This window comes from Pteronotus mesoamericanus, unplaced genomic scaffold, assembly GCF_021234165.1.
Source record: "Pteronotus mesoamericanus isolate MK-2021 breed Mesoamerican mustached bat unplaced genomic scaffold, CSHL_Meso_final contig_269, whole genome shotgun sequence".
In the NCBI taxonomy this organism is placed as follows: domain Eukaryota; kingdom Metazoa; phylum Chordata; class Mammalia; order Chiroptera; family Mormoopidae; genus Pteronotus; species Pteronotus mesoamericanus.
The window spans coordinates 455828-479986 of record NW_026555114.1 but is presented as its reverse complement, the minus strand read 5'-3'; the positions used below and the strand labels follow the sequence as shown (position 1 = coordinate 479986).

General features: G+C 37.8%; 1 protein-coding gene across 2 annotated transcripts in view; it reads right to left on the bottom strand.

Moving 5' to 3' along the window:
• The window catches only part of ACACA (acetyl-CoA carboxylase alpha), a 219182-nt gene that overhangs the window by 161992 nt on the left and 33031 nt on the right, over positions 1–24159 (bottom strand). For both annotated transcript variants that reach the window (XM_054574834.1, XM_054574835.1), the window contains exons 7-14: positions 23946–24027; positions 22901–22999; positions 21230–21336; positions 18141–18251; positions 13752–13961; positions 10602–10772; positions 9451–9612; positions 8935–9098 (exon numbers count right to left, since the gene is read on the bottom strand). In XM_054574834.1, the coding sequence (XP_054430809.1) occupies positions 8935–9098; positions 9451–9612; positions 10602–10772; positions 13752–13961; positions 18141–18251; positions 21230–21336; positions 22901–22999; positions 23946–24027 (1106 nt within the window). The remainder of the gene's footprint in view (positions 1–8934; positions 9099–9450; positions 9613–10601; positions 10773–13751; positions 13962–18140; positions 18252–21229; positions 21337–22900; positions 23000–23945; positions 24028–24159) is intronic.

Here is a 24159-nt window from a genome sequence, read left to right as displayed (position 1 = left end):
CTCCTGTTGCAGCTGAGAGACCAGACAGAAATCACAGCTTTGGAGCTTCCTCCCCACTCGGAGCAAGGGGCTTTAGCTCCACACAGGGGTCACCAACCCTAATCGGGGGTAACCTGAGAGGATCCACTGAGTCTGTGAGACCCAAGCTATACACACAGCCAGCAGCACCCCCTTAGATGAAGTACCAATCTAGAGAGCTCCAGACAGGGGCTCAGACTACTAATGTGACCAGGTTGCCACACCCAGGTATGTCAGAGGCACCTGCAGGCCACACACAGCCACAACTTTGAGAGACATACAGCTCCTTGAGGAGGTTGTATGTGTGGAGATTCAGATACTGATTCAGTATTTTGGTGTCGGTACAGCATAGAGGCTTTGTAATAGGAACTGAAAGGTGGCCAGGCAAGGAGCCTTGCACAGGTGCCCTGCCAGCAAAGACCAGATTGAAAACACAGCAGTGGAGCTCCCTCTCCTTTTAACTGGGGCCAAGGATTCTTGCAGCAATACAGAGGGAAGGGGAAGCTGTTGGGTCTCTGGTGGCGGGTGGTGATGATGTTCTGCCACATTTGTGAAAATCAGAGATCGCAATTCAACATTAAGCACTTCTATGTTTTGGGCAACAGACTGAAGAGATCGATATATGAATTCAGACTAAGAGAGGAACCTAGAAGAATGGGAAAATTACGTTTTTTTTACTCATTCTAAACTTTTCTCAGCCATGCCAAATCACACTGGATGTCCAGGTCCTTTCCCACTGGATCCACCTGACCAGAGAGATCAAAAAGTTGCGCAATGAGGGGCTTGCTGGGCCCTGCCCAGCTCGGCTGGCAAGCAAGCTAGGGGCTGAGTGGAATAGAGTTCTGGACTGTGAGTTGCCTCCTGCAAAGGCTGTGGGCTGGGCATTAGACGGGCAAGAGTTGAGCACCTGGTATTCTTTGCAACCAGGAAGACGCCCTAGCAGAGTACAACCCTCTGGGAACAGAAAGGTGCACCCATCTGCCTCCTGAAGGGTTGCAGACACCACCTCCATCTCGGAAAATCTGCAGAACAGTGCTATCAGGTCCAAGATTCCCTCGCTGGGCGCATTTCCACAGATGAACGAAAGAGAAACTCCAAACGGGGCCATTCTGAACTTTTCTCAGCCGCACCAAGTCACGCCGGTTATGTGCGTCCTTTCCCACTGAAACTGGCTGGGCAGAGAGATTAAAAATTTGCCCAACAAGGGGTTTTCTGGGCCCCGCCCATTTTTGCTCACAAGCAAACTGGGGGCTGCATGGAACAGAGTTCTGGACTGTGCCTCCTACAAAGGCTGTGGGCTGGGAGTTTAGATGGGTAAGAGTTAAACACCTGAAATACTTGGAAGTGAGACAAACCGCCCCACAAGAAAACAATCCTCTGGGATGGGAAAGGTGTGCCCATCCCCCTCCTGCAGGGTTGTAGGCAACACCTCCAATTGCGAATAATCTGCAGAACAGTCCTGCCAATTCCAAGATTCCCCCACTGGGTGCATTTTCACAGAGGGGAAGAAAGACAAACATCAAATGGGGACTCCCAAAGTATGAGAATTTTGGAGGATACCATGTGGGAGCAGGACGGAGAGCTTAGCCTCCTATTGAGGTCTTACATTGTGAAAGAAAGTTTAGTCCCCTCCCACAGTCCAGTCTTTCTCCAACCCCAATGGGAGGTTCTTTTGACCTATCCCCTGGAGTCCAGAGCTGATGAGCTCAGTCCTGCAGAAGGGAGAGTTGAATGTACTCCTCCTAAACCAAGAGAGAGCCCCCCTGAGGAAGCAAGAGATTGAACCTCTGGCAAGGGGTTGGCTCTGATTAGGGACTACTCTCCCCTCACTTACAGCCCTACAGACTGCAATTCCTACAGACTGCTAGCCCTATTTCAACAGACCTAGTCTCAGCTTACAGACCCTCATCAAAAGGCTCTGGAGAGAACCCAGGCAACAAGAAAAAAGGGCACAGAGGCTGAAAGAGGGAGGCCAACTCTGGGAAGCCTTGGCTCTTATACAGAGCTGCCATCAGTTCTAAGCACAAAAGAGCTGACCTTTTTACACAGATTGGTCCCTCACATGAAAGGGACAGCTAACTCTTTAAAAACTATTCACTACTGGAAATAATCTGGGGCAGACCAAGGCATGGGGCACAGGGACAGGGGAAAATATCTACCATCTCCCCTGAAGTCTGAACAGCTCCTCTCAAGAGAGATGCAGGAGCCCCATCCTCCCAATTGCACCAGAAGCCCTATCTATCAGAAACAGATGGGTCAACAGCTAGGCTAAGACTAACAGCAGGACCGCAGATAGAGGCAGGTGGAGGTGGTACCTTTGGTGTTTTCAGTCGTTAATTGACCCACCACTGGGCCTTGTGCTAATAAAAAGCCAGCAGTGCAGATGAGCAAAAGCCCAGCCTGAAGGGGGCTGCCACAGGCTATGAATAGTCTGCCTGGAGCTAGATGTAGACAGCATCTGATGTCAGCTTATACAAGCTTCAGACAACACTAGAGTTGTAGCCAGAAGAAGAACCCAGCAGGCAAGCACTAAATTATGCTGAGGAATTCTACTTTGTTCTTTCTCATTATTTGCATTGTTTTTTCTTTCACATAAGCTTTTTAAGATTTTTTCTTTCTCTTCAATTTTGTTCCTATTTTCACTATATTTTTTTATTTCAAATCTCATATTCTATTCTTCCTATTTTTTTATTTCAAATCTCATATTCTATTCTTCCTATTTTTTTTATTTCAAATCTCATATTCTATTCTTCTTACTCCATTTTGTCTTCTTCCTTCCCTTTCTTATTTTTCATTTAAAATTTTATGTTTCCCTTTCTTTGACATTTTGTGGCAATTCCTTGTTTCTGTTCCTTACTCTTATTATTTCTCTTTATTCTATCCTCTCACAATCATCTTTCTTCCCTTTAATCATTATATACTCTTTTTTTTCCTTATAATATTCTTATTCTCTTTCCACCATTATTAATCTTTGCTCATTTGTCACTGATACTGCTGTTGTTGTTGCGGGGGGTGGCGGAGGATTTTTGTTTGTGTGAGCTTTGTTTTCTGTGTTGTTTTGTTTTGTTCCGTCAGTACCTGTACAACAGCATAAAGACATTGTGGGGGTTGAAACTCTCAGCCAGCCTGCCAGAGGATAGAACCCACTAATGAATGGGCCAACAACAAACAAAACCCAAATACAACAGGAGAGCACACATAAACTATATAAAGGGCATCCCTAGAGCAGTCAGCTCAAAGAGATCAAGGAGACTACACCACTGAGTCCCACAGGACTCCTACCACATAAGGCCATCCCACAAAGATAGGGGGTCAAAGAAGGTCAACCTAATATATAGAAACAAACAAAAAGAGTAAGCCAAAATGGGAAGACAATGAAACAACCTCCAGTTGAAAAGAAAGGCAGAATCCCCAGAAAAAGAGCTAAATGAAATTGAGGCAAGCAATTTATCAGACATAGAGTTCGAAGTAACAGTTTTAAGGATGCTCAAGGAACTTAGTGAGAACTACAATGAACTTTATGACTACAATGAACTTTATGGCTAGAAGAAACATAGTGGGAACTACATGAGTATGACAAAGGACACAGATACTATGAATAACTACCAGATGGAATGAAGAATACAATATCTGAAATGAAGAATACACTAGAAGGAATTAAAAGCAGACTAGATAAAGCAAAGGATCAATTCAGTGAGCTAGAAGACAAGGTAGAAAAAATACCTCGTCAGAGCAACAAAATGAAAAAAGACTTAAAAAGAACAAGGATAGTTTAAGGGAACTTTGGGACAAAATGCAACGTAACAGTATTCACATCACAGGGAAACCATGAGAAGAAAAGGAGCAAGAGAAAGAAAACCTGTTTGAAAAAATAATAACAGAAATCTTCCCTAACTTGGTAAAGGAAAAAGTCTAGCAAGTTCAGTAAGTACAGAGAATCCCAATCAAGGTGAGTCCAAAGAGGCCCACTCCAAAACACATCACAATTAAAATGTGAAAATTTAAAGACAAAGAGAGAATCTTAAAGGAAGAAAGGGAGAAACAGCTAGTAGCATAAAAGGGAACTCCAATAAGACTATTGGCTGACTTCTCAACAGAAACGCTACTAACCAGAAGGGACTGGAACAATGTATTATAAGTAATGAAAAGCAAGACCTGCAACCAAGACTACTCTATCCAGCAAAGTTCTCATTTAAAATGGAAGGTGAAATAAAGAGCTTCTCAGATTTAAAAAAAAAAAAAAAAGGCTAAAAGAGTATATCTCCATCAAACCAGCATTACAAGAGATGCTAAAGGAACTACTTTAAGAGAATAAGAGAGGGGAACACAGGTACAAAGGGAAAAATGGCAATGAATAAGTACCTATCAAAAATAACCTTAAATGTAAATGGATTACATGTTCCAATCAAAAGACATAGGGTAGCTGAATGGATAAGAAAACAGGACCTACATATATGTGTACAAGAGAGTTATCTCAGAACAAAAGATCTACACAGGCTGTAAGTGAAGAGGTAGAAAGAAATAATTCCATGAAAATGGGCATGATTAAAAAAGCTGGGGTAGCAATAATTATGTCATATAAAACAGACTTAAAAACAAAAGCCGTAACAAGGGACAAAGAAGGTCACTACAGAATACTTAAGGGAATAGTCCAAGAAGAAGACAGAACCCGTGTAAACATGTATGCACTCAATATTGGAGCACCTAAATATATAAAGAAAATCTTGGAGGACTTTAAGAAAGAGATTGACAACAATACAGTTATTGTTGCAGATATTAATACCCCACTCTCAACAATGAATAGATCTTCCAGACAAAAAAAATCAACAAGGATAAAGCGGCCTTAAACGACACTCTAGATCAAATGGACTTAATTGGTATTTACAGGATGTTTCATCCCAAAGAAGAAAAATATACATCCTTCTCATATGCAGAATGATCATTTTCAAAGCTAGACCACATGGCAGAACACAAAACATGCCTTAAAAATTTTAAGAAACTGAAATCATATCAAGCATCTTCTCAGATCACAATGGCTTGAAACCTGAAATCAACCTCAAGAAAAAAACTCAAAAAGAATTCAGATATATGGAGGCTGAATAGCATGGTATTAAATAATGAATGAGTTAACAATGAGATCAAGGAAGAAATCAAAAAGTACCTGGAAACAAATGAAAATGAACACACCACAATGCAAAACCTATGGGACACGGCAAAAGCAATCCTGGGAGGGAAGTTCATAGCATTATAGGCCTACCTAAAGAAGACAGAAAAATCTCAAATAAACAACCTAGCCCTATAACTAAAAGAACTAGAGGAACAACAACAATGAAAGCCCAGAGTGAATAGAATGAAGAAAATAATCAAGAGCAGAATTAAATGACATAGATTAAAAAATCAATGAATCCAGGAGCTGGTCCTTTGAAAAGATAAACAAAATTGACAAAGCTTTAACCAGATTCATCAAGAAAATAAGAGAGAGGACCCAAATAAATAAAATCAGAAATGAAAGAGAAGTAATTAATACAACATAAATACAAAGGATTTTAAGAAATTGCTATGAACAACTATATGCCAAGAAATTGGACAACCTGGGCAAAATGGATAAATTTCTAGAAACATACAATCTTCCAAACTGAATCAGGAAGAAGCAGAAAACCTGAATAGACTGATAACAACTACTGAAATTGAAGCAGTAATCAAAAAACACCCAGCACACAAAAGCCCTGGACCAGATGGCTTTACAGGCAAATTTTACCAAACATTCAAAGAAGAACACCTATCTTTCTCAAACTATTCCAAATGTTTCAAGAATAGGGAAGACTCCCAAACTCTTTTTATAAGGACAGTATTATCCTAATTCCAAAACCAGGTAAAGATACAACAAAAAAATAAAATCACAGGACAATATCTCTGATGAACATAGATGATAAAATCCTCAAAAAAATATTGGTAAACCAGATCCAGCAATACACTATAAAGATCATACACTGTGATCAAACAGGATTTATTACAGAGATGCAAGGATGGTATAATATTCACAAATCAATAAATGTGACGCATCACATAAACAAAATGAAAGACTAAAATCATATGATCATATCAGTAGAAGCAGAAAAAGCATTCGATAACTCAGCACCCATTTATAATAAAAACACTCAGCAAAATGGGAATAGAGGAAGCATAGCTAAACATAATAAACGCCGTATATGAAAAATCTACTGCCAACGTTATCCTCAATGGGCAAACACTAAAAGTGTTTCTCTTAAGATCAGGAACAAGACAACGGTTTCTGCTTTCACCACTCTTATTCAACATAGTACTGGAAGTCCTAGTCACAGCAATCAGACAAGAAGAAGAAATAAAACACATCCAAATTGGAAAGGAGGAAGTGAAATTGTCAGTATTTGCAGATGACATGATAGTGTACACAGAAAACCCTATAGGCTCCATCATAAAACTATTCAACCTAATAAGTGAATTCAGCAAAGTAGCAGGATACAAAGTCAATATTCAGAAATCAATGGCATTTCTGTACACCAACAATGAACTATCAGAAAGAGAAACTAAGAAAAAAAAACCCATTTACTATAGCAACAAGAAAAATAAACTACCTAAGAACAAATTTAACCAAGGAGGTACAAGATCTGTACTCAGCATACTATAAAACACTGAAGAAAGAAACTGAGGAAGACACAAATAAATGGAAGCATATGCTGTGTTCATGAATTGGAAGAATTAACATCATTAAAATATCCATATTATGCAATCTATAGATTAAATGCAATTTCTATTAAAATATCAATGATATATTTCTCAGATTGAGAACAAATATTCCAAAAATTTATATAAAACCAAAAAAGATCCTGAATAGCCTCAGCAATCTTGAGAAAGAAGAACGAAGTTGGAAGGATCACAATACCTGACATCAAACTGTAATCAAAACAGCCTGGCACTGGCATAAGAACAGACACATAGATCAATGGAACAGAATACAGAGCCCAGAAATAAATCCATGTCTTTATAGTCAAATATTTGACAAAGGGGGCATGAGCATACAGTTGAGTAAAGATAGTCTCTTCAATAAATGGTGCTGGGAGAACTGGACTGGTACATGCAAAACAATGAAAGCAGGCCAATTTACATCATATACCAGAATAAACTCAAAATGGATAAAAGACTAAAATATTAGGCAGTAGAATTCCAGATTTCTCATGTAGCAATATTTTTGCCAATATTATCTCCTAGGGCAAGGGAAATAAAAGAAAAAATAAACAACTGAATGCATCAAATTTGAAAGCTTCTGCACAGCTAAAGAAAATGCCATCAAAATGAGAAGGTAACTGACTGTATGGGAGAACATATTTGCCAATGATACACTGGATAAGGGTTTAAACTCCAAAATATATAAAGAACTCATACAACTCAACACAAGGAAGACAAAAAATCCAATTAAAAAAGGGGCAAAAGATCTGAAAAGATACTTCTCCAAGGAGGACATATAGATGGCCCATAAACATATAAAAAATGCTCAACATCACTAGCTGTCAGAGAGATGCAAATTAAAACCATAATGAGATAGCACCTTATGCCTGCCAAAATGGCTTTCATTAATAAATCAGCAAACAACAAGTGCTGACAAGGAGATGAAGAAAAGAGAACTGTAGCCCTAGCTGGCGTGGGTCAGTGGACTGAGTGCCAGCCTGCAAATCGAAAGATCGCAGGTTCAGTTCCCAGTCAGGTGATGTGCCTGGGTTGCAGGCCAGGTCTCCAGCTGGGGGCGTGCAAGAGGCAACTGAGAGATATAGCTCTCACACATTGATGTCTCTCTCCCTCTTTCTCCTTCCCTTCCCCTCTCTTTAAAAATAAATAAAAATCTAAAAAAAGAAAAAGAAAAAAACAAACTACGAAATCAGTACCATTTACTTTTAAAAGAAATTTATTTTTAAAAACAAAGAAAAGGGAATTCTAGTGCACTGTTGGTGGGAATACAGATTGCTGTAGCCACCGTGGAAAATAGTACATAGTGTCCTCAAAAAATTAAAAATGAAACTGCCTTTTGACCCAGTGATTCCACTGCAGCAAATCCCGAAACACCACTTCAGAAAAATTTATGCACTCTTATGCTCATTGCAGTGCTATTTACAATAAGCCAAAATTTGGAAACAGCCTAAGTGCCCATCAGTAGATGAGTGGATTAAAAATCTGTGGTTTTTTACACAATAGAATAGTACGCAACAGAAAAAAAGAAGGAATTTCTACCTTTTGCAACAGCATGGATGGAACTGTAGATTATTATGCTAAGTGAAATAAGCCAGTCAGTGAAAGACAAGTACTATATGATTTCACTTACAAGAGAAATCTAATGAAAATAAACTAATGAGCAAAACAGAACCAGAGACAAAGAATCATGGAATAGACTGACAGCTGTAAGAGGGGAGCAGGGAAGTGGAAACTGATTGAAAGAAGGTGAAAGGATTAGTCAAAGAACATATAAGTAGGACCAATGCACATGGACAAAAGTGTGGGGATTGACTATGGAAGTTAGGAGTGGGCTGGGTGAAGGTGGAAGAAGAGGGAAATAATTGCAACAACTGTAATAGAATAAACAATAAAACATTTAAAAATATTTTATGGGAAATAATATCTTTAAAGCAATTAACTTTATAAGTTTATCAAAAATACCTGAAAGCAAAAATACTTGAAAAGCCACGAACAAATAGAAAATCATCTGCCAAACTCTGCATAATTTAAAACAACATGAATGCAAGTGCAGTTAAAGATACACTTCTTTAAAAATGTTGTTCATATCAGTACTTTTGTAGCAGATAAATGATTCCTTGCCCATTCCCACACCTTCACTGAAGATTAGCACAGATTTATTTTTTAAGTGCAATAAAATGCTCTTATACTCACGAAATTGCTTCCTCTCTGTTTTCTCCCCAGGAAAAGCAGTGACCAAACTGGGAATCAGCAAACTCATGAAGTCCCCCTGCAGCAGCAACACTAAAATAACCCCAGACGTTCTTATTGCTGCGGAAATTCAGTTCCTGAACTGTTCCTGAGCTGGGCTTAAAACCCTGTTAGAGAATAAAGAATATGAGAGACCATGCTGTATTTCCAAGGAAGAGGACATTTATATATTTATTGTTTAGGCTCTGTGTTAATCATACATAAGGCAGAAATGACACACAAAAATCATAAAGGCTTGAGAACCAACGTCCAGTGCAACTGAGGACTTTATCATGACTACAGTAGGATGAAATGACCAAGGGAATGGTGGTCACTTTTTTGTCTGCTCTGATGGAACCTCTATAAATTTCCCTCTCCAGAGGAAGTCCCAAAATATTTCGGTGATATAGCCCTCAGGTACCATCTTACTATTAAAGTCCACAGAAAAAAAAAAAGTAAACCTTTTAAGTAATGGGTTACCTCATCTGGATTTTCACTAGTGATCCGAGCAGCAATAACATGGCCCCTTGGGCAAGGAACATGAGCAGAATTTTCAAAATCAATGGGAGCATCACCCCAGGGAGATACCCCATACATCATACGAATATCCTTGATTCTGTATAGAGGGATCCCCATGGCAATCTGAAAGGTCATAAAACACACATCACTCATTTTCACAGTACTTTCCTTAAAATGTGGAAGCTATAGATTACCTGCAAGATTTTTCATTTTAGTAGCTACCACCCAAAACAGTCTATTCTTATAACCTGTATTATATAATTATTAAAGAAGAAATTGTTACTTAAAACAAAATATGTCACTAAAGAAGTTGCTAAATACTTTGCACATCTAAAAAAATTCACCATATTCCTAATGCAATACAAATGAATTTCCCTCTATTGTTATTTCACCATCAAAGGATCAGAATGAAATTATCCAAAGGAAGAGTCAACATCAGTGGCTATCCAAGAAGTTTGACAGCTAAAAAGTCCTAACTATGTCATAAATATCTGATAATTATCCCCACAAACCACTGGAGAAAATAAATAAATAAGTAAATAACTCCACTCCTTAGTGGGAATCCAGCAGGGGTTCCCTATATGGGCAAAAAATATGTTAGCTACAAATACTATCAAACTTCATTATTAGCTATTTCTGCCTACCATAACATTTGTTTCCTGGGCTTAACCTAGAAAATAATATTAACAGTAAGCATTTTAAACATTATAAAACTAAATGGGTAAGGCCAGTGTTGCCTAGAAAAATCCCTACCACCCCTCTGATGTGGAACTACTTCAACATACAACACTAGTAAAAGGAGGAAAGGCCAACTACAAAGTTTTAAAGTTTTCCATAATTAATCAAATAAGTAAAGCATATTCTTTTTCAAGTTTCTTTCTAAAATGACAGATTTTACCAGACATGTCTGACTAAAAAATAATATTCCTAGATTTGTGCCGCATCAGGAAAACCCACCCACATATCACAACCCACGTTAGCGTGAGAGATGAACATTAGTTGAGAATCAGATAGGAGGCGCTCTTCTCTTATTAGACACAGGTTAAACTAGTTTTTCAGGCCTCCCTGACATTCTCTAGGCAACTCTTTGAGCAACGATCAGGGTGATTCACCTGGAGTTGTGCTGCAGGGAGGTTGACATCAGCCACCATCTCTGTACAAGGGTGCTCCACTTGTAGCCGAGGGTTTAGTTCCAGAAAGTAGAAGCTGCCATCCTGGCTGTAGAGGTATTCTACAGTCCCTGCACTCACATAGCCAACCATTTTGGCAAGTTTCACCGCACACTCAAAGAAGAAAGACAGGAAAACATGAGTATCTCACTTTGTCCAGCTGGTGGACAGTGGCTTATCTATATAGCCTCTCCCTGACTCAAATATCTAGTGTTTATAAGAGTCATCAAAGGCTTTTAGCCACATTAGAGTGAATTTCACCCTCTGATTTTTACAGAAGATCCTGGACGACTATGATGAACTCAATTCAAAGCTGGAGGAAAACAGTGTTTTTCATTTGGGGTCACAGGCAACCTCATCCTATAAGTACCTGCAGGGGGAAAAAAAAAACCCCTGGCAGATTTTTCACTGTGTCCTTATTTCTAGTATTTCTAGCATTCTTCCTAAAACATGGCTGCCCAGCAAGAGACTACATTTCCCAACCTCTCTTACAGCTAGTGACTAAGTTTTGTCCATATGATGTCAGCATTGATATGCATATTTCCTGAATCATGTTTTAAAAAGCAGTGCTTACCCTCTATTCCTGACAGTACCAGCCAGTTTCAACGCAGATGAGAACATATGAAGAATGACAAAACAAAACAGAAAGAACCTGAATCCTAAGAAGGCCTCATGGAGCAGAACTGTCCCACCAGCCCTGCAGAGCTCACCTCAGATTATGATGGGAAAACTAAACTTCTATCTAATCTGGGTTGCTTTTTTAAAAATCTCTTTATTACAACAACTTAATCTATACTTTAATCAATATGGAAATTATTAAGTTCAGATTGAATGCTGCTATTCAAAAAAATTAAAATATGCATTGTTGGCTTAGCAAGAGAGTAGTGGGTAGCTACAATATAGACACTGCAGACTAGAAGCTGGTGGCCTCCTTGTTAGGCATAAAAAAAACTTGCTAAACTGTGTCCTACAATAACTTGGAATGTGGACAACACAAGAACTAAGCCCTAAGAAAGATAGAAGTCAGAATGTGAAAAATCCAACTGCTTTTGTATTCCTAAACCAAAAAATTAGAATTCTCATTCTAAAGCACCCTAGTGTTGAAGATCAAAAAAAAGAGAAAAAGTTACTACATCTAAAAATCTTGGGGTATGGTTACTCCCACCTGAAGCTGGCTAGAAGCAAATAGTCCATAAACTCACTAAATTGAAGGAATTGTGATTCTAAACAAACCACGAACCTGGCCTTCAGGAACCTGAGACTGATATTTGGAATAATCTTTGTGCCCCAGTCCTGCACGAGCAGGAAGTAAGCTGTGAAAACTCTGCCAAAGAAAGCACAGTCTCCAAAACCCAGTAACGGAAAACTACATAAGGAACAACTTCCCAGAGAACAAAGCCAGGTGCCTTAAGGCATGATAGGCCACGGGTTTACTTAGAGAACAGAACCAGTGGCAGTCAGAGTGCTAATTGGAATATTACTCCACCACATGGCAGAAATCATCAAAACTCCTGCCTAGAAGAATTTGATAACTGCTATGGACCAATGATGACTGTTTATTTCTCATTTCTCTTTTTTTCAAATGGGAGTTATCCTGTTTCTATTCCACCACTGTATATTGGGTACATGGGGAAAGGAGGAATGAATGACAAGGGGTACATAACCTGTCTTTTAGGTCACTGGCACATACACATTTGATGGAAAGGATTATATATACCTAGAGATCTTGGAGTTTGAGCTGTCTTCTTGGGGAAGGCTAAGCATGCTCTAAGAGTGTGAAAGGATAATAGGTACCCAGAGGATCAGACTGAGGCACAGATTATTAACTGCCCTCAAGTAATTTTTCTCTGTGCCATCCATTTAATAGAATCTCCTAAATTTCAGCTTTGTATACAGCCTCCCAGTTAATAACTATAATTCCTAACATCCTTTATAGCTAGGTGTGTTTGTATAACTGAATTTTCTCCAAAGGAATGTGAGCAGAAGTGGTATGTGTGAATTCTAGATCACATTTTAATATGCTTGCCCTCCGTGTTGTCCTCTCTGTCCCCAGGATACAATATGAACATGCTCTTGTGAGCTAGTTTTAATCATGAAGATAACATCCTAGTGCTAGGGTTGGCAAACTTTTTTGGGAAAGGGTCACACAGTAATTAGTTTCAGCTTTATAAGCCATATAGTCTCTGTCACAACTACTCAATTCTGCCATTGCAGTGAGAAAGCAGTCATAGACAATACATAAATAAATTAGCATGGTTGTATTCCAATAAAATTTTATTAGCAAAAGCCAGTGGCAGGTTGGATTTGAACTGCAAGCTGTAGTTTGGTGACCCCTCTCCAACTGAATGGCAGAGCAATAAACCTGGGTCCCAGGGATCAGCTCATCTAGGATGGTGATGAGAGAGAAATAGAACTTACACCTTGTTCAAGCCATGATATTTTGAAAGCCTTTAAAGGAGTTTAAGAATGTGTTATAATGCACGCACACACACACATTATAATTAAACTTCCAAAATAGATGACTATATATTTAGCTTATTTGGAATTCAGGAGAAAACAATATAGAAAATATATCTCCAGTAAGATGGAGATTGAGTCGCAATTCCAGAAGAGACCCCAAACTACAACTATTTCCATGGGACCCTAAGAGACTGCTGAGAGATTCTTTCCTATACAAAAATACAGAATATATAAATTTTAAACATACTTAAAGGGCCTTTTAAGAGATAATGAATTTAACTTTGTCTGAGGACTCAACGATAATCAGTCTAAAAAATGGACTATATGCTTATCGTGAGCTTGTTAAAAAAATCAAATGAGATTTAAAATCTCAAAACATCGCTCCTTTATTCCTACTCAAAACAGTAAGATGATTTTTTTTTTCAAAAGTGTTAACTAATTTAGAGCTTGAAATATTCATTGGCAGCTCTCCTAGAGAGAGACAGAAGAATTATTTCTACTGGAAAAGAATATAATCTTATCAATGATCCAGAATCATTGCAAGAAAATTCCACTACTCTCAGATGGGTGAGTGAACTGAATGAGTATAGCTCTGTGTAAGGAAACAAAAATTAGAGCTTTTCATATAAATACCTGTTCCATATGTTCAAATACTGCTGGAGTGGCTATAGCAGCAGGTGCCTCTTCAATTATCTTCTGATGCCTGCGCTGTACGGAGCAATCACGACCAAACAATGAAATAGCATTGCCATACTGATCTGCTAAGATCTGCACCTCCAGATGACGAGATTGTTTTGCCAGTCTCATCACAAATATAGGAGAGCCAGGGACTTCAGCTTGAACCTATATCAGAAAAGAAAAGAAAATGAATTGTTAAGTGGTAAGCATTTTTTTAATCCCGATAAACTGCTTCGGTTTCAACAGGAAGATGCCTAGACGTATCAGGAACCATGTTAATCAGTAGAAATACAGAAGTGAATAAAGTTCATGTCCTCATCCATTTTTAAGAAACTGCACTCTTAGTTAAATGATCAACATTAATTAATGAGTATGAGGAAGCATATGAACACACCCAGTGTGTTATAAGGGTAAAGAACAAAATATTTTGAAAACACACACACACATATTCCACAAAAGTGCAAAGTACTGCCAGAAATTCCAAACAGACAAATGTACAACTTGCTCCAGACTAGATGCTCTCATGGTTCACATTATGGCTATGGCATATATATGGTACTGCTGCAGTCAGAAAACTTCCATTTATAATTTTGAAGCATGTTGTCACTGGATACAGAATTCTATACTGGCAATTATTTTCCTCCACTGTTTCTACTGAGATGCCAGGTATCAATCTTACTGTTACTCCTTTGAAAGTAATCTTTTTTTCTAGCTGCTTTAAGATTTTCCCTTTCATTCTCTCTTTTTAGTGGAGTAATATGGCAGATTCACTCAGATAAACTTAAATGTAGTTTTCTCTACATTTGTCCTGCGGGGCTTATAGTGTTTTCGAATCTGTGCTTAGTATCTTTTATCAGTGCAGAAAAATTTTTACCCATTATCTCTTCAACAATTGCTTCTGTTCCATTCCCTCTCTTCTCCTCTGAGATTCAAAGTACAAAACCTTAAATAATTTCAATATATCCCATGTATCTATTCTGTCCTGTTTTGCTACATAACAAGTCATCCCAAGACTCAGCAGCTTGCTTGGAATGTGACCCATTTTCTTTACTCATGATGCTGTGCTCATCTCGACAGTTCTTGCCTGAGGTCACAAGTGCATATCATCGTCTGGTGGCTCAAGTCGGGCTGAATGGACACACTCAAATGGCTGATGACTTGTGTTGATGGTTGGCTGGTAGGTCTAGGGAGCTTGGACTGGAACAGCTCATCTCTAGTGAGAGTGGTCCCTCATCTTCCAGTAAGCCAGAAAGCCTTCTTCAACTCCAGGCCCTTTCAATGCAGTGTTCCAAGAGGTGGGAGCAGAAGTTACAAATCTTCATAAGCTCTAGGCTCTAGAACTTACACACAACCTCTCTGACTCATCTCCCTTTTAAAATTCCTCAGCATAAGCGACCAGATGCATTCAACAGATACTTTCAACACTTTTGTCTAGAGATCTCCTTAACTAGGCTTATGAGTTCACTAAATACATTCTCTATTTCCTAGGTAACCTCAGGCAATTGTTCCATAATTACAGAACGTGAGTTACTACCTTTTCTCCAGACTCTCATAATAATTATTAGAGTTACTGCCTTTCCAGCTTCCACTAATAGTATGTTCACCATTCCTCCACCATTTATTAACAACCTCCACACGATTTTTCTAGTCTCTACATTTGATCCGGTCTCAAAGCCAATGCCACATATTTTACTTTTTTTCTTATGACAGAATCACACCTTTAGGTTATCAATTACTCTATTAGTTATCCATTAATGCCTAACAAACCACCCAAAATTCAGTGACTTAGGACACTGGCCAAAAAATTTAGTGACTAAGGGCACTAATTGAGCTGGGCTCAGTTAGGCAATTCTTTTGCTGATCTTGGCCTGGAGCCACTAATGCAGTTGTAGTCATTTGGCAACTTGAATAGGGTTAGATGGTCTAACATGGCCTCACTTCCATGTCTCAAATGTTGCAGTGTCTGTCAGCAAACAGGTCTAGGGAGCCTCAGCTGGGCAACTAATCTCTATTTCATGTAGCCTCTCTTTCTCCAGAAGGCTGGACTGGACTCTTCACATGACAGTCTGAGGCTCACTCCCAAGAAGCAAGGGCAGAAACTACAAGACCACTTGAGGTTTGCTTCAGAACCTACCTGTATGACATTTCTGCCATATTCTATTGGTCAAAACAAGTCACAAGGTCAGCCAAAATTCAGAGGGTGGGAAAAGAAAATCATAGTATAAAGGGATATGTATATGTAGATGAGAGAAATTATTACATGTTCTTTTCTATATTTTCTATTTTTTTTATCTCTTCATGTTTCAGTATGAATTTTCTTCTGACCTATCTCCCAGTCACTAACTCTCTCTACAACAGCATCTAATATACTATTAAATTCCTCTACTGACTTCTTAATATTAGTCATTGCATTTTCAGTTATAAAATTTTTCTTTTTTTCTTTTTTATGGTTTCTAGTTTTCTGCCAAAGTTCTCAATCTTGTCTTTAATTTTCTTGACTTCGTTAAGTATAGTTACTTTAAAGTCCTTGTTTGTATAGATTCATTACCTAAACCCTCTGTGGGTCTGTTCCTACTGACTTTATTTTTCTTGATTGTTAATCATGTAATTTAACATGCTGCTTATTCTTAATAGACTGATATTATTGCATTTGAAAAATTAACAAATAATTTGAGGTTCTAGATGTTATTTTTCTCTGAATTTATATTTGCTTCCTGTTGGTGGCTACGGACACTAGCAATCCCAGAATACCTTGCTTGAATCAAGGGTTCAGCATTTTGAAGTTGAGATTTAATTCCTGTGAAGGCTGATTTATTTATACTTCATTCTTACTTTTGAGATATAGTCCCTACAAGATCCCAACCTAAAATGTGGGACGTTTCTCAAGGAACCCTACTCAGCAAAGCCCTAAAGTCTAAATTTTGTCCTTTATATCTTGTTAAAAACTCTAGTTAGCTTTTCAACTACTTCTTCTCAAACTAGATAATATCTCTAGGTAAAAAGTGGCCTCAAATGCCAGGCTCACCTCTTTGGGTTTTCTTCTTCTGTATCTTAGCCCGTAATTCTTCACTGCCTTGAAAGGTCTCCAATGCCTTACAACAGATTTTTTAAAAAAAATTTGGTCCACCTTTTCTAATTTGTTCTCAGTGGAAGAACTGGTTTCAATTATTTAGTTAATCATTATTGGAACTTAAAGATTCACATAAAATTTCCTAATCTTAGTGTTCTAGTTTCTTCGACTATTTGATTCCATAGCAATAAGTAGTTTTGAAATATTTGCAGGAGTTAACATTTTTTAAAATGAACATGCTGCTTCTTTTGCTTCTAAAAGCAAAAGGCGTTTTATTTAGACTCCATAAGGCACTGAAATACCAATGAAATTGGAATTATTATAGAAGGTATGTAAAGAAAAAGACAAATAATATTTCAATTCTGACATTCAAAATAAGATAATGTAGCCAACCAATACCCTTATCACTTTGAGTATATCAAATCATGGAAGACCCAGTTCATAGATTCTTATCTCTAATTTAGCCCATGACAAGAAAAGTAAATGATTTAAAATAAAAAAAGGAGAACAAAAAAAAAAAAAGGAGAGTCAAGGGTACACTACTAAAGGATGGTGTAAACTAAAAAATGATGGGAAAAATAAGAATAAGTGGGAAGCTAGGAGAGTGAAAAGGCCAGAATGTGACCCAATTTGCCTTTTACTGACTCATCTTTTTCTGGGTATTGGTAGGAGAAAAATGAGTGAGTCAAGTATGTGAGGTTAACTCTTCTGAAAAGAGTATTTTTTTTGGCTTCCAAAACCAACCTTTAGTTTGGACATACCAACTTAGGTGCAAATCAGATGGGGAAGCAGTGAGAGACCCTAGGTTTAGCTTTCCTGAGCTACTCTCAGTTCTCACAGAACATGAGCCTGCCATAGGGTTCCTGTGCCAGGGTGCAGTGGCCTGGCAGCAACAGGGTATAGGCTGCTGGGCTAGCGAGGTAGATAAAACACATGGCAGAAACTCAGGAGCCCACAGCCAATTTGAACTAAAGTAAGGTAAAGTCAGTCAGAGAGTCTGGGCCTGACCAAGCCAACAGCACCCAGATCAGGAGTTAACTATGCGACATGTGTTGTAACAGCAGCAGAAGAGGGGCACAAAAATATAGAAAGACATCGACTCTTCCTCATCACAAAAAGCCCTGTGAGCCACCACACAGGGAGGAGCTATCTGAGAAACTGATGACTTTTATGTAAGAGAGAATCATTTTGTTTTCTGGGCTTCCAAATTATAGTGTGAGTTAAATCATGTATCACTGATATACAGGTTATTTCAAAGAAAACTTGGACTTTACCTGTCTGAAGAGGTTAGGGAAGTCATCAGCATTGTTGACTTTTCTGATTCCCTTTCCTCCTCCTCCTTCAGAGGCCTTGATCATTACCGGATACCCAACTTCCTCTGCTGCCTTCAAGAAGAAAGAGAAAAATGGAAGTAAGAGTGGTATTAGTAGGGAAGGAGAGCACTGGCATTTTTCTCCCCTTAAGAATGCTATCATCTGCCCTGGCTGGTGTGGCTCAGTGGACCAGCCTGTGAACCAAAAGATCGCCAGTTCAATACCCAGTGCAGCACAAATGCCTGGGTCGCAGGCCAGGCTCCCAGCAGGTGGTGCGCGAGATGCAACTACACATTGATGTTTCCATCTCTTTCTCCCTCCCTTCCACTCTCTAAAAATAAATAAATAAAATCTTAAAAAAGAATGCTATCACCTAGTAGGCCTATACACAGTGAAATAAAGAGAAGTTGAAGATATACTATTATGTAAAAAGAATAAAACAATGTTTGTAATATTAGGTTGAACCAAGAGAAACTGCCTTTATGTTTAAGTATGATTACATATGCATTCATACACCTACATATTTAAATGCAAAAAATGTTGACAATATACATCAGTGGTGATTTATAGAATTATGGGTAAATATAACTGTATATATTTATATATTTATACTGTATATATTTCTATATTAATGGAATTTCTTACAGTATGCAAATATTCATGTATTACCCATAATCTTTATTTTAAAAAAAGATATAAGTAGTTCATTTAATATAAGCTACACAGTTTCTGATGACATGTAAGACTCAACAAATCAGAGCTCTAGCATACACAAAATTTTTTTTTCAATCTTTTTTGTAAAAGATAAAAATAACAAGATATCAAAATAAATAAAACTAGTCAGAAAACTAATTTTCAACATATGCTCTAAATGTGCTTTCCATATTACAGTATTTTATAATGACCAGGTGATTACCCTAAAATTTTGAAAAATTAATTATATATCCGTTAAGTGGGGAGCTGACTAAATCAAGATACACTCATGTAGTTAGAATACTATGCAATCATTAAAAGGAATGAGGTGGTTTTTACATGTAATGATATGGACGATGTCCAAATTGTATTGTCAAGGCAAAAAGTAAATTGGGGAAAAAGTTAACCAAAAGTTTAAAATAATCAAGTCATTCCTTCAACAAAACATTTCAGTCTTTTCAGGTTTACATCAGAGCAATATCTAAAAAATGTGTCACCAGAAAAAGACCATACCAAATTTTAATTTGTGTCAGATTAAGCATGAAAATCTTTCAACATAGCCTCATCTCTTCTCAAATTAACTTAGCCATTTGTTTCTATTCCTATAGTTAGCATGATGAGCTCAATTACTAGGTTATAAGTGATGAAAGAGACAGCCACAAACATGAAAAAGAGATAAAAAGTAAGATAGCCCACATGCTGTGTAGGAAGGGAGACCTTTTAAAAATGTATGACAGCTCTAGGCACAGGTCATCCATTTAAAATGTTAGATGAATTTTAATGCCATGAGGAAAATGTTTTTATGATATTTTTAAAAAAGCATTAATAAAATATATATAGTAAGACCCTAATAATAATAATAATGAAAATCTACGAATTAAGGTTATCATTATTAATCTATAAATCGAAAATGGCTGGAAGAAAATAGGGATGGTTTCATCATCTTTTTTCATCTTCCAAAATTTTCTACCAAATAATTTATTTTATTTTATTTTTTAACTTTTTTTTTTAATATTTCATTTATTCATTTCTAGAGAGGTGGGAAGGAAGGGAGAAAAAGAGGGAGAGAAACATTGGTAGGTGAGAAAAATACCTATAGTTGCCTCTTGCACACCCCCAACTGGGGACCTAGCTTGCAACCTAGGCATGTGCACCAACCAGGAACCAAACTGGCAACCTTTCAGTTCACAGGCCGATGCTCAACCCACTGAGCCACACTAGCTAGGGCTCTACCAGATAATTTTATGTTTATAATTATAACCATGAAAAAAAGGAATTTTAATTGCTAAGCAAAATAGCTAAGCTTCTACTCTTTTGCAAATTACAACAAAGAAAATATAGCATTTGCAATTCAATTAGAAATACTAATTCTTATTAAGGATATTACAGGATGATTAATTCAAAATGTAAACAATACAGTAAAATTAGCTGAGCAGTCAGTGTTCCTCTTGAATTTATAACATACAAGTCAAACACAAGTAGAGTGTTTTTCTAAAATAGCCTTTTTCATCATCTACCTGGAGGCATATGTGGTATTTCCAACTAGTTAAAAAGTGAAAGGGGAACAAATTGGAGAAAACTATAAAGGAAAGAAAAGATTATGATGAATAAAGGATCACCTTTTGTTGGGTTCATGTTCCTACATGGATGGACAATAATTATAGAGTAACATTTTCAGCCTATCTTGGTTCCCTGCCTCACTCTCCCCCAAGGGAAAAAGAATAAATTATGTGATTGGTCAATATGGAAGGAGGAACTGAGCATGCACAGTTCAGTCTCTTTCCCCTTTGGGATCAGCCCATTGCACAGAACGTATCCTCTTTGTCTGCTCTGAATCATACAATAAGCTGAATAGTAAAAGCTATGTCATTATAGAGGGAAGTCTGTGGTTATGGAGCATGACCAGTAACCAGTGAGTGAGCCTCTTTAACTGACATTAGAGTTACGAATCTGACTGTTGCTACACACTTAAGCCATTTTCACCAACATCTCTCTATTCTTAAAAAAGCTGACATTTTGATCTCTATCTGCCTAGCTTCTTGGTTCTGAACTCAAGTAGGGGGAAAAGCGTATTTTTTGTTGCCCCTCTCCTCCCACACACACACTAACAAGTGGTGGAGAGAAGACTCAGTACCTCCTTAAAGCTCTGCTTTAACTGCCTAAGAAATGTTCTAAGTGAGAGGATTGCTTCAAAACAAATCTAAATTATTTTTGTTACATGTAGATCACTTCTTCACTCTATAAACTTTACCTCCTAATCTTACAAGCCTAATGCCATCATCAACCAGACTTCAAATTGTTGTATTTCTGACTATTGGTTAGTTGAAAGACATCAATTCCTAGAGTTATTAACCTACCTTTAGTCCATCATCCACATCCTTCACATAGCCTTTTTCATAGAGTTCCTGGGGAACATTTAAGATACGTTTTGAAAAATCACTTTCTTGCCAGTCCACACGAAGACCTGCAATAGATTAACAGTGACTTAAATGCAGCTATAAAAGCTTCTGTTCTTGTCAATATTCTGCTATACCTTCTTTAAAATGCTCTCATATTGAGGGTAGATAGGAGAAAGAAGGATGCCATAAAACCCTGGTCAGTCCTTGGGGTTAAAGGTTTTTATCTACAGCAGGACCTGACAATTTGAGTTTCCAGTGTAGGGAGGTCCTTACACTAGAAAAATCCAGGAGAACTAAAAGGAAGCAACTTATAAAAATGCAAGGACATACAAGACCAAAAAAGAGCATGTCAGGCTTCTCACAGCAAACGTAGCAGGCAAAATACCTTCAATTTGTGTGTTCAGGCCTGCTCCAGGGCCAGAGGTCTGGGAAATAATTCAATCTTTATGAGCCCTTGGAAATGGAAATAGCAGTTTTATTGGCCTCAGCAGAGTCATGATTCCATGCTCCCTGAATGTCCCTGTACTCAGCCACAAGGGAAAGCTATAGCCTCTCCATTCAAACAAGAACAAATTCAGCCTTTTACTTTAAACTGTTTGACCCAGCAGGTCTGGAGAGGATATTGCAATCCCCCTGGAGAGCTTGAGTAACGAGAGTTCAAATCTGTTCAACCTGAAGACAATGGTCACTCCCATTTGGAAGATTTCAGAGTATGTCTGCCAGCTGTGAGTACAAAAAAAATGGGAAGTTCATACTATTATCAGCTATAATAATTCACATGACACTCTTTGAAGAATTTGTCAAGAATTAATCTTTTTTTAAAAATTTATCATTTTGCATGCCTGGAAGAAAGGTTGACTATTGACCTCATTTTCTACATCAAAGGCAACTGAGAAGTTAAGTGGTATTAAACAGGCAAAGCAAATCATCAATACATTGTGGACTGACATTAAAAAAAAAAAAATACCGGCAGCCTGGTCTGCTGTGGCTCAGTAGGTTCAGGCATCATCCCACAAAGGAAAAGGTCACTGGTTCTATTCCCAGTCAGGGCACATGCCTGGGTTGCAGGCCTAATGCCCCGCTGGGGCACATGTGAGAGGCAACCAATCAATGTTTCTCTCCCTCTCTTTTCCCCCCACGCTACCCCTCACTCAAATAAGTAAGTAAGTAAATAAATAAATAAATAAAATCTTTTTAAAAAATACTGGCAGACAAATATTTAAGAGGCGGGTTTTAGGTTTTCTTAGTGATCCAGGTCACTTCCCAGGCCAGTTCAAAGGCCTAATTCTGCCTAGGAAGTCCATCTCTGAGAAGGATTCTAGTCTTCTCAGAGTAGATCCAAACCCAGAGAACTATGAGTTTTTTCAGAGTTTCTCTAAATTAAATCCCAAGATCACTTAAATCACAATTTAGCATCTGTGTACCAGGTACAAAATTTATATTCCGAAGACATGATACAATCACAGGTGTATTAATTAAGCTTGGAAATACAAGATACCATTAATCAACCTGGATTCTATGTCTTATCAAGTATCTCAACATTTTAAATAAACTTAAATAACCTACAGTCCCAAATACCCTACTGAACTTTTCTGCACCTCAAGATGCAAACAAGAAATCGTTTCTTACCACTGCCACTCCAGGGAAGAGTTGGGATACCTGCAGTTTGAGCCACTATGGAAGATGCAATCTTATCCCCCAAAGCCCACATGGCTTGGCTTGGAGGACCTAAAAACAAAACAACATTTGGCCTCATTTCTGTCACATGTATTTTGTCTTCCATGTGATCATTTTTGTATTTTTCTTGTCTCCCCTACAAATCATGGAGATCATAACCTTGATTATGGGGAGTACTATGTTTTAACTCTTCTTTGTACCCTTTATAGAACCTAATGTAGTAGGCTTTTAGTACACAGTGAGAGTTCAGTATATATGTAAATACATGCTAAAATAAATTCCTGACAAATCTTTCACTTTATCATTCTTCATGTTCAACTTTACCAGATTAACAAAATCATTTTTTTTTTTTTTACCAATATCCTAATTAAGGACTATAAAGTTTCAGGGTTCAAGTCTAAAATATAAATATTATACCTTCCTTGGCCTTAGGGGAACTGAAAAGGAAGGTTTAACTTTAATAGGGTTTTCAAAGCATAATCATCATTGTGGAAGGTCTCTGAGATAGAGATAGAAACACTTTGCGCCAAGTAACCTCTATTTCTCTCTCTGCTACAGGAGAGCAGAGAAGACAGAAGACAGAGCTCTCACTTACAGGAACTTAACCTATATGCTTAAATGTGAAGGTGTTGACTCACATTTAAGGGCACAGTGCCAGGGTATCCTAAGTATTCAATTATCTTTGCTATATAAAAATATGTTTTCCACATGTTTTCTTAGGTTAATGGCAAAGTTTTTAAAAGCCAGTGTTTTGGAAATCAGAGCCTCCTCCATATCTCATGGAAAAGAACCTGGGGACAGAAAACACAATCAAAATATAGACACATAAGCAGGGCATAAGAAATGAGGAAGGAAAAAAAATAATACAGAGGTTACTCTGAGTTGGTGACTGATGAAAATAAGAGAATGTTAAACAGAAAAGCAGAATACAGAGTGGAATATGGGCAAAATTGGCAGAGAAACAGAAAGACAGGAACAGTATTCCAGAAAGGCTTACCCATGAAGGCGATGCCATTTTTCAAAAGAAGTTCTGGTAGCTTGGGATTCTCAGAAGCATGACCCCAGCCAGCCCATACTGCCTAAAAGGGAACACAATACAGTTCATTCTTAAAATTCATATTTTTTAAAAAACATGATAAACTGCATTGTTCTCTACCAAGACTGGGCCCTACTCCATGAAGTAAAATAGCTCTAGAGCAGCCAAATACCTA